Source organism: Oncorhynchus masou, chromosome 22, assembly GCF_036934945.1.
Source record: "Oncorhynchus masou masou isolate Uvic2021 chromosome 22, UVic_Omas_1.1, whole genome shotgun sequence".
In the NCBI taxonomy this organism is placed as follows: Eukaryota; Metazoa; Chordata; class Actinopteri; order Salmoniformes; family Salmonidae; genus Oncorhynchus; species Oncorhynchus masou.
Window position 1 is genome coordinate 17,669,366 of NC_088233.1, and position 11,435 is coordinate 17,680,800.

The 11,435-nt window shown below is 42.2% G+C and overlaps 1 protein-coding gene and 1 long non-coding RNA gene across 2 annotated transcripts in view; one reads left to right on the top strand and one right to left on the bottom strand.

Annotated features, from left to right (window-relative positions):
- Positions 1-3,437, top strand: part of mical2b (microtubule associated monooxygenase, calponin and LIM domain containing 2b) — a 114,945-nt gene extending 111,508 nt beyond the window's left edge. Inside the window, 3 exon segments of the mRNA XM_064929457.1 lie at positions 1,921-2,026; positions 2,119-2,192; positions 2,476-3,437. Of these exon segments, the coding sequence (XP_064785529.1) occupies positions 1,921-2,026; positions 2,119-2,192; positions 2,476-2,660 (365 nt within the window). The 3' untranslated portion in view covers positions 2,661-3,437.
- A 144-nt stretch (positions 3,438-3,581) lies between these two features.
- Positions 3,582-4,327, bottom strand: LOC135509111 (uncharacterized). Its single transcript, XR_010450891.1, has 2 exons — positions 3,984-4,327; positions 3,582-3,846 (listed from the first exon to the last, which is right to left on the bottom strand). It is a non-coding gene; the product is annotated as an uncharacterized LOC135509111 (long non-coding RNA).
- Positions 4,328-11,435: the final 7,108 nt, after the last annotated feature.

Genomic DNA, 11,435 nt, shown 5'->3' on the forward strand with positions numbered 1-11,435 from the left:
TTCATCACACCACTCTACAAAGTAATTTAGGACCAGGCCATGGTGTTCTTCATCATCATGCAACAGGCTGATCAAGGCAGTGTCATCAGCAAACTTACCGACGTGTCTGTCAGGATGGGAACTAGTAGATGTAGATGTACAGGAGTGGGAACAAAACACAGCCCTGAGGGGAGCCTGTGTTGGTGGTGCGCATGTCTGACACGTGGGGACCTACTTTGACCCGCTGTGACCTCTGGCTCAGGAAGTCCAACAACCACAAGACCAGTTCCCCATCTAAGGAGAAGTCCAGAATGAGTCTGCAAGAATGTAAGGCTGGATTGTGTTGAAGGCAGAAAAAAGTCAACAAACAGAACCCTGACATGGGATTTGGCCCCTTCTAGATGTCTATAGACCATGTTGAGGAGACTACACCCTCTAGATGTCTATAGACCATGCTGAGGAGACTACACCCTCTAGATGTCTATAGACCATGTTGAGGAGAGTAAGAATGGCATAATCAACTCCTCTGCTGGGCTGATAGGCAAACTGCAATGGGTGAGGAGCTTCTGGGTGGCACTGAGAACATGACTTTTCACAATTTTCTCAATGCATTTTATTACTAAGGATGTCAAGGAGACAGGGTGGTAGTCATTCAGCACAGAGGGAATAGATGCTTTAGGAATGGGTATAATTATTGAGTTTTTCCACAACACTGGTCGAGTAAGGATTGGAAAATGTCTATAAACACCAGCCAGTTGTTCAGCACAGTGCTTTAACATGTCCACTTATTTAGTCTGGGCTTTTGTGTACATTACATCCCCTGAACAACGTCACTACATCAGCATGTTTTGCAACAACCCTCTCAGACATTTGTAATGATGCTTCCATTTGTTTTACCTCCGACACAAAATTGTCTGATTCAAATCTTGGCTAATGAACGGAATGTTTTCTTCTCATGTTCTGGCCCTCATGTCTCCCAAGGTCAGCACTGGTTTTTCTACTACCTACAGTGGGGAGAACAAGTATTTGATACACTGCCGATTTTGCAAGTTTTCCTACTTACAAAGCATGTAGAGGTCTGCAATTTTTATCATAGGTACACTTCAACTGTGAGAGATGGAATCTAAAACAAAAACCCAGAAAATCACATTGTATGATTTTTAAGTAATTAATTAGCATTTTATTGCATGACACAAGGAGCCGGAATTCTTACTGGTTGGTAGGTGATCAAATACTTATGTCATGCAATAAAATGCAAATTAATTACTTAAAAATCATACAATGTGATTTTCTGGGTTTTTGTTTTAGATTCCGTCTCACAGTTGAAGTGTACCTATAATACAATTTACAGACCTCTACATGCTTTGTAAGTAGGAAAATCTGCAAAATCGGCAGTGTATCAAATACTTGTTCTCCCCACTGTATATGGGTGGCACGAGCAATGGATTGAATCCCTTGCCAGGCCACCCTTTAGTTACCCGAGGAGAGGGTCCTCTCCACCCTTTGCTTGTATGCCTCCTTGTCCACCAGTATCTGTCTTTTGATCTCACGGTGTACATCTCTTAAAGCCTGTCTATCACCCTCAGCATAAAGTGCCTTCTTCCTAATAAAGTAGTGATTTGAGATTTTTTGATACCCAATGCTTATTGTTAGAGAATATTTTACAGGTTTTAGTAGGCACAACTGACTCCACATAGTTAGAAATAACATCTGTGAGTTTATCAAGATCAGAGCTACTGTCCTCAAATACCTCCCACATAGTACAGTCAAAACACCCCTGGAGACAAGTGAAACTGTTGTCATTCCAGATCTACTGAATAACCTTGTGACAGGGAGCTTATTAGTCGACCTTGGACGTAATGAGGAATGAAGAAACTGGATGATCAAACTTCTTTATTATCTGGGGTAGCTGATTCTGACCTTGCTCTCTCCCTCTATCAGACAAAGGTGATGGTCTCTCTGATGAGCACGAGCTCCTCCAAATGTGGTTCAAGCTGGTCCTGGAAAAGAACAAACTGGCACGCTATGAGGAAGAGCTAGTCATATTGTAAGTAGGAAAAGATGAGGCACACTGCATTCTCAGACACAGACCATCTTATGGAGTGAAGTGTGTTTGAAATCGGTTGTTTTGTCTGTTAGTGCTCAGGAACTCGAGCTGGAGGACAGACAGAGTCAACTACAGATAGATCTACGACGCAGGATGTCAGTAGACGGTACGGGTCACACACTGTAATTGTAGTATGCGTTTGCGGTCCAGTTATAATACATTCGCGGCCCATTATCTGTAGAACTTGTCCTTTATCTGTGGAACCTGTCCTTTATCTGTGGAACCTGTCCTTTATCTGTGGAACCTGTCCTTTATCTGTGGAACTTGTCCTTTATCTGTGGAACTTGTTGAGAATGTTTTCTAAATGACCATGTCCATCTGTCTGTCTCCACCCCTCCTTCTCCTCCTCTACCATTTTACAATCTCTCCTCTCCAATGGCCCTTTGCAGACTCCAGGAAGAGCTCCAGTGAGCTGGCGGAGGAGCAGCAGATGCTGACCGAGATCATGAAGGTGGTGGAGAGGAGAGACACTCTGGTCAGCCTGCTGGAGGAGCAGCGGCTGCAGGAGAGGGCTGAGGACAGAGACCTGGAGAGCCTGGTGCTGTCTCGGGGCTACCAGTTCCATTGGACCTGAGGAGTTGCAGCCCTCTGGGGCAGGGAACATGATAACAGTACCATGCAGCTCTATGGGTAGAGGTGACAAGTGACTACACTACTGGATTTGGCCTCAGTCGGCATGATGACCTTTTGAATATGTATATAGGTTTTACTTGTCAATTCCTACTTGAGGATCACATCTCTTATAGACCTGAGGGTTGTACATCCAGTGTCTGTATGCCTAGTCTTTCTTGGCAGCCTTCTGAGATGACTGTATGCCTAACCAAGAACACCTCATATTCTGTCGTATGAATGGAATAAATGAAATATGATTTAGTTTTTTTGAATTTGTCAGTTGCACTGGAAAGCACTTACAAACACTACAGAAACCCAAAGATTCATCCTATCAAGTATGTTTTCGCTCTCAAAGCAAAATGTATTTTGTATGTGTAGGTCTCTATTTTAGGTCTCTACTGTTCATGTGTTGTGCTGTTGTGTTGAGAAGCACTGGAAAAACTACTGTATGTTGTATAATTTAATCTTCACTATACCAAGGAACTTAATCAACCAATACACCAAGTTGAGACTGTGTCAGTGGTCATGGTTGTCCATGTTGATAATTTTCCACAGGACTTTTGACTATTATTCCTGCATGTTGTCTATCCTATTACTCAGTACTGACCACAACCAACAGGATTGTATTCACTTTTTTGAGTCCTCCTTGCCCAACTTTGTTGGTTCAATTTATTTAATTTGCTGTTTATTTTTATTCTGTAAAAATTAGATTATGAAATAAAATATATTTAATAGAGAATTGAAGGGTATTTGGTCATGATTTATGGATATGACAATATTGAGAGAGATCATAGCTTATGGTGGCATTAGAATAAAGTCTATCCATAGTGATACAACCATAAAGTGTTTGTCAATGCATGCAGGCGCCAACTATGCTACAAACTATTCAGCAATTATGGTTTTATTTTTTTATTTAACTAGGCAAGTCCATAAAGAACAAATTTGTATTTACAATGACGGCCTACACCGGCCAAACCCGGACGACGTTGGGCCGATTGTGCGCCGCTCTATGGGCCTCCCAATCACAGCCGGTTGTGATACAGCCTGGATTCGAACCAGGGTGTCTGTAGTGACGCCTCTAGCGCTGAGCTGCAGTGCCTTAGACCGCTGCGCCACTCCGAAGCCCAAGTTAGGGGAGGGAACTACATCTGGGAACAAGGAAAGGATTCGAGGGATGGACGAATGTTTGGAATTCCGTTATAATGAACATTGTTTCGAACAGAACGTGATTTATCAATTTAATTCAGAGATCTACTAAACGTGTAACTTTACATTTTGATTGTACCTTTGAGCTTTGGCTAAATTTGATCATGGCTTCTTCGCCGTCCTCTCCCAAATCGCCGACGACTCTGAAATCTCCCTCTTCCAGAAAATAAATGACTCGTTCCTGGGAAAACTTGGAGGAACTTTAGTAAGAAGAAAGAAAGCAAAAGAAGGTAAAGTTCAGATCAAAACAATACTGCAAAAAAACATGTCTAAACTTAACTTGCAAGCTTGTGTGTCAACAGAAACGGACAGGAAGAAAACGTGTATTTTATGGAACGACAGTGTAGCCCATTTGAACTCTAGCTACAGCAATTTTTCTATCTGAGCGGCGCAAATTATTACAGAACATGCATTGTGCAATGAAGTCACATCCTAATCTATTGTCTACTTCGTCTGATTCTGTCAATTCATTACTGGTAAAGCCATAACGAAATCGCCTGCATGCTTTCCCCGCAGCACATTCATTGAAGATATCAGAATGGATGAGTCTTGAGGCATATCTACGCTACATACATAATACATAGACCTGCCTGAAAACTAGTCATTGCACTCAAATAATGCATTCTATTTCAACTTTCTTGACCAGCAGGGCAGCCTGGGGGTGCATACAGTGCAATGCCTAGTAGAGTTACTAGAGTACTTATTACAGTATGATTGTTTACTATAGATGCAGGCTACGATTGGCATGTAGGGAACACTACTGCTGCAACTTGGATTTAGGGGTAGATGTAACATAGTAAACGTAAATCCGGTATGCTCAAAATAGTATGATATGTCATGCATGGTATTACAATTTGTATGATATGTTACAAATTGCAATTTGTTGTGGCAAAAGTTCGCAGGGTTGGGGCAATACACTTAAGTTTTTCCACACCAACATTTTTCTCCATTAGTAGCACCAGCACATGATTTGGTCGCAGAATTTTTTTTTATATACAGTACCAGCCAAAGTTTGGACACCTAATCATTTGGACACACCTACTCAAGAGTTTTAATGTATTTTTTACTACTTTCTACATAGAATAATAGTGAAGACATCAAAACTATGAATAACACACATGGAATCATGTAGTAACCAACATTTTTTTTTTTTACAAATCAAAGTGTATTTTAAATTTGAGTACCTTCAAAGTAGCCACCCTTTGACTTGATGCCAGCATTACACACTCTTGGCATTCTATCAACCAGCTTCACGAGGGAGTCAACTGGAATGCATTTCAATTAACCAGCTTCATGAGGAATGCTTTTCCAACCGTCTTGAAGGAGTTCCCACATGCTGACCACTTGTTGGCTGCTTTTCCTTCACTCTGCGGTCCCACTCATCCCAAACCATCTCAGTTGGATTGAGGTCGGGGGATTGTGGAGGCCAGGTCATCAGATGCAACACTCCATCACTCTCCTTCTTGGTCAAATAGCCCTTACACAGCCTAGAGGTGTGTTGAGTCATTGTCCTATAGAAAAACAAATGATAGTCCCACTAAGCGCACGCCAGATGGGATGGCGTTCCAGGTGACTCCCTCATGAAGCTGATTGAGAGAATGCCAAGAGTGTGCAAAGCCACAATTTTCCTTGATGACAGCTATTTGAAGAGTCTAAAATATAAAATATATTTTGATTTGTTTAACAATTTTTTTTGGTTGCTACTTGATTCCAAATGTGTTATTTAATAGTTTTGTTTGTTTGTTTTGTACAAATAAAGACAAACCCTTGAATGAGTGGGTGTTCTAAAACGTTTGACCGGTAGTGTATATACAGCTCTAGAAAAAATGAAGAGACCACTGCAAAATGTTTAAAGCCATGTGTCTGGGTAAAATTAACATATTTGTTTTATTATATAAACTACTGACAACATTTGTCCCAGATTCCAAATAGAAATTTTGTCATTTAGAGCATTTATTTGCAGAAAATGACAACTGGTCAAAATAACAAAAAATATGCGGTGTTGTCAGACCTCGACCTCGAAGCAAAGAAAATAAGTTCATATTCATTTTTAAACGACACAATACTAATGTTTTAACTTAAGAAGAGTTCAGAAATCAATTTTTGGTAGAATAACCCTGTTTTTCAATCACAGCTTTCATGCGTCTTGGCATGCTCGCCACCAGTCTTTCACATTTGATTCTGGGTGACTTTATGCCACTCCTGGCACAACAATTCAAGCAGCTTGGCTTTGTTTGATGGCTTGTGACCATCAAACAAAGTGTGAGACATTGTGGCTTGAAAGCCTCTTTTGTATTATTATTAATAATAACCTGGCCTGTGTCCCATAATGTGCCTGCATTCCATACAGAACCAGGATAATAATGACTAGCCATCTTCTCCGTTAGCATGCTCTTGTGTTCTTACATTGATTTGGATAGATTTACTGTAACAGCAAAGAAAATATGCTATTAAAATAAAGTGCAAAATGTATTTATTGCAGATTTCAAAGTGTCATGTTTTCTGCACACAAAAAAAAGATGCTTGATACCACAAAGTTGGGAGAAGGACTGATTTACTCCAGTTTTGTGTTTGGCCAGCGGCGTTTGTGTAGCGTACTTGTGATGGAGATTTCAAAACAAATGGTCACAGGATTGGTTCAAATAATCACGATAGGCTACTTTGTAGTTACCTTTTAATTGCCTTTCCATCTACCAAAAAACAGTTAGGCTATCATTAGCATCGCTAATGGCAACACAAAGTGTTACACATATAGTCCCCATGCGCACCGCACACAGCGGGGCTTGACATTTAGGTAAACTTGCCAGTGCAAACTGAAAGCTACTGACCCAAATGGAAAAATGTCCTGGCCCGGGTCAAGATCTGGCAGAAAAGTTAATGATGCGTGTATAATTTCATTAGCAGTTGATTTTATCTTTAATTTGCGGGCTGAGCAAGTAGCCTATACAGGGTTCATACAGACATTGCCAAGTTAAGTTAAAATTGGATTCCCTTTTGTAATGGAACACTTTATATGGAGAACCAAGTTGAAGCCAACATTCAGTGATGTCTTGTAAATTATAACCGCACATGGTTTTACTGCAACTAGAGCAACACCATTCAATGGAGATGGTGGGAAACAAACAAAAGTGCCTCTCATAAAAACTGATCAGAAATGATATCATGGAATAATTAAGGTTAAGGTTGGGTTAAACGTTTAGGGAAAGGGTGAGCTAACATGCAAAGTACCTCAATAGTAGTAAGTAAACTCAACAAAAAAAGAAAAGTCCCTTTTTCAGGACCCTGTCTTTCAAAAGATAAGTCGTAAAAATCCAGATAACTTCACAGATCTTCATTGTAAAGGGTTTAAACACTGTTTCCAATGCTTGTTCAATGAACCATAAACAATGAATGAACATGCACCTGTGGAACGGTCATTAAGACACTAACAGCTTATAGACGGAAGGCAATTAAGGTCACAGTTATGAAAACTTAGGACACTAAAGAGGCCTTTCTACTGACTCTGAAAAACACCAAAAGAAAGATGCCCAGTGTCCCTGTGCGAACGTGCCTTAGTCATGCTGCAAGGAGGCATGAGGACTGCAGATGTGGCCAGGGCAATAAATTACAATGTCTGTACTGTGAGGCGCCTAAGACAGCACTACAGGGAGACAGGATGGACAGCTGATCTTGCTTGCAGTGGCAGACCACGTTTAACAACACCTGCATAGGATCGATGCATCCGAACATCACACCTGCGAGACAAATCGACGACTAACAGATCTCTCGAGCCAGGCGGCTTACTTCCGCAATCTTTGAATGCCTATAGGCTTACGATGCTCCAAGGTCGGGGATATCCGAGACTAACAGATGGGGAAATGACATTGTCTTGATTAACTGAGAACAGTGTCAGATTGGATATGTATATTTAGGAACAGTGACACCGAAAGCTGAGGTGGTGCAGTGAGCTAAGGATGTTTTTTGTTATATTGATTTAAGACCAGTAAGAGTCATCCCTTTTAGAACATCTCTGTGTTGTGAGATATAGCATTTGGAGGACTGTATGTGGACAGAGGAGGGCCACTAAGTAGTAGATGAAACTGCAGTGTTTTTCCCATGTGTAGGTGAGGGGAAATCCATATTCCTTGAGGAAAGACAGAAAAATCAGTGAGGGAAACCACTTACAGAAAAAAACACTACTCCTCAATAACATACCATATTAGACATGATAAAGCAAGCAAAACCCAATTCTACTCCTGTGTTAGTGCTAGGTTATTTGGACCAAATGGCTGTGGGAATAGTTAACTAGTGTATTAGTGATGTGGGAACACTATTGCAGTGCTATCATGCACTGTTTGGAAGCACTACAGAGAGGATGGTGCCAATTTTGATCCTTATTTTTAAACAAGTTCGTATTTACAACTGCGACCTGGCCAAGATAAAGCATAGCAGTGTGAACAGACAACAACACAGAGTTACACATGGACTAAACAATAAACAAGTCAATAACAAAAAAAGAAAAAAAGAGTAGAAAAAAAGAGTCTATATACATTGTGTGCAAAAGGCATGAGGAGGTAAGCGAATAATTACAATTTTGCAGATTAACACTGGAGTGATAAATGATCAGATGGTCATGTGCAGGTAGAAATACTGGTGGGCAAAAGAGCAGAAAAGTAAATAAATAAAAACAGTATGGGGATGAGGTAGGTAAAATGGGTAGGCTATTTACCGATGGACTATGTACAGCTGCAGCAATCGGTTAGCTGCTCAGATTGAAGATGTTTAAAGTTGGTGAGGGAGATAAAAGTCTCCAACTTCATCGATTTTTGCAAATCGTTCCAGTCACAGGCAGCGGAGAACTGGAAGGAAAGGCGGCCAAATGAGGTGTTGGCTTTAGGGATGATTAGTGAGATACACCTGCTGGAGCGCGTGCTAAGGGTGGGTGTTGCCATCGGGACCAGTGAACTGAGATAAGGCGAAGCTTTACCTAGCATGGACTTGTAGATGACCTGGAGCCAGTGGGTCTGGCCACGAATATGTAGCGAGGGCGAGCCGACTAGAGCATACAGGTCGCAGTGGTGGGTGTTATAAGGTGCTTTAGTATCAAAACAGATGGCACTGTGATAAACTGCATCCAGTTTGCTGAGTAGAGTATTGGAAGCAATTTTGTAGATGACATCGCCGAAGTCGAGGATCGGTAGGATAGTCAGTTTTAATAGGGTAAGTTTAGCTGCGTGAGTAAGGAGGCTTTGTTGCGGAATAGAAAGCCGACTCTAGATTTGATTTTAGATTGGAGATGTTTGATATGAGTCTGGAAGGAGAGTTTACAGTCTAGCCAGACACCTAGGTACTTATAGATGTCCACATAATCTAGGTCGGGACCATGCAGGGTGGTGATGCTAGTCGGGCGTGCGGGTGCAGGCAGCAAACGGTTGAGAAGCATGATTTGGTTTTACTAGCGTTTAAGAGCAGTTGGAGGCCACGGAAGGAGTGTTGTATGGCATTGAAGCTCGTTTGGAGGTTAGATAGCACAGTGTCCAAGGAAGGGCCAGAAGTATACAGAATGGTGTCATCTGCGTAGAGGTGGATCAGGGAATCGGCCGCAGCAAGAGCAACATCATTGATATATACAGAGAAAGGAGTCGGCCCGAGAATTGAACCCTGTGGCACCCCCATAGAGACTGCCAGATGACCGGGCAACATGCCCTCCGATTTGACACACTGAACTCTGTCTGCAAAGTAGTTGGTGAACCAGGCAAGGCAGTCATTAGAAAAACCGAGGCTACTGAGTCTGCCAATAAGAATATGGTGATTGAAAGTGTCGAAAGCCTTGGCCAGGTCGATGAAGACGGCTGCACAGTACTGTCTTTTATCGATGGCGGTTATGATATCGTTTAGTACCTTGAGCGTGGCTGAGGTGCACCCGGGACCGGCTCGGAAACCAGATTGCACAGCGGAGAAGTTACGGTGGGATTCGAGATGGTCAGTGATCTGTTTGTTGACCTGGCTTTCGAAGACCTTAGATAGGCAGGGCAGGATGGATATAAGTCTGTAACAGTTTGGGTCCAGGGTGTCTCTCCCTTTGAAGAGGGCGATGACAGCGGCAGCTTTCCAATCCTTGGGGATCTGACGATATGCGAGGTTGAACAGGCTGGTAATAGGGGTTGCGACAATGGCGGCGGATAGTTTCAGAAATAGAGGGTCCAGATTGTAAAGCCCAGCTGATTTGTACGGGTCCAGGTTTTGCAGCTCTTTCAGAACATTGCTATCTGGATTTGGGTAAAGGAGAATCTGGGGAGGTTTGGGCGAGTAGCTGCGGGGGTGGGGAGCTGTTGGCCGAGGTTGGAGTAACCAGGAGGAAGGCATGGCCAACCGTTGAGAAATGCTTGTTGAAGTTTTCGATTATCATTGATTTATCGGTGGTGACCGTGTTACCTAGCTTCAGTGCAGTGGGCAGCTGGGAGGAGGTGCTCTTGTTCTTCATGGACTTTACAGTGTCCCAGAACTTTTTGGAGTTCGAGCTACATGATGCAAATTTCTGTTTGCTTTCCTGACTGACTGCGTGTATTGGTTCCTGACTTTCCTGAACAGTTGCTTATCGCGGGGACTATTCGGCGCTATTGCAGTCCGCCACAGGATGTTTTTGTGCTGGTCGAGGGCAGTTAGGTCTGGAGTGAACCAAGGGCTATATCTGTTCTTAGTTCTGTATTTTTTGAACGGAGCATGCTTATCTAAGATGGGGAGGAAGTTACTTTTAAAGAATGACCAGGCATCCTCAACTGACGAGATGAGGACAATATCCTTCCAGGATACCCGGGCCAGGTCGATTAGAAAAGCCTGCTTGCAGAAGTGTTTTAGGGAGCGTTTGACAGTGATAAGGGGTGGTCGTTTGACTGCGGACCCATAGTGGATACAGGCAATTAGGCAGTGATCGCTGAGATCCTGGTTGAAGACAGCGTAGGTGTTTTTGGAGGGCCAGTTGGTCAAGATAATGTCGATGAGGGTGCCCTTGTTTACAGATTTAGGGTTGTAACTGGTGGGTTCCTTGATGATTTGTGTGAGATTGAGGGCGTCTAGCTTAGATTGTAGGACTTATCCCAGTAGTTGGGAACCCACAACTATTGGGATAACAACATCCTCTCATTTTCCCCCTGACCTTTATGCCTATTTCTGGTGGATTGCTCATACTTGCAGAATTCTCACTGACATTAAAAATGGTGCAAAAACAAACATGTAGTAGTAGACATCTAAATTGTATAAAGCCTAATTCGTAGAATCATCACAAGTTGTAAGTGGCTTACTGTTTGTGCCGCCTCTTTGCTATGTGAATTTATACAGTGCCTTGCGAAAGTATTCGGCCCCCTTGAACTTTGCGACCTTTTGCCACATTTCAGGCTTCAAACAAAAGATATAAAACTATTTTTTGTGAAGAATCGACAACAAGTGGGACACAATCATGAAGTGGAACGACATTTATTGGATATTTCAAACTTTTTTAACAAATCAAAAACTGAAAAATTGGGCGTGCAAAATTATTCAGCCCCTTTACTTT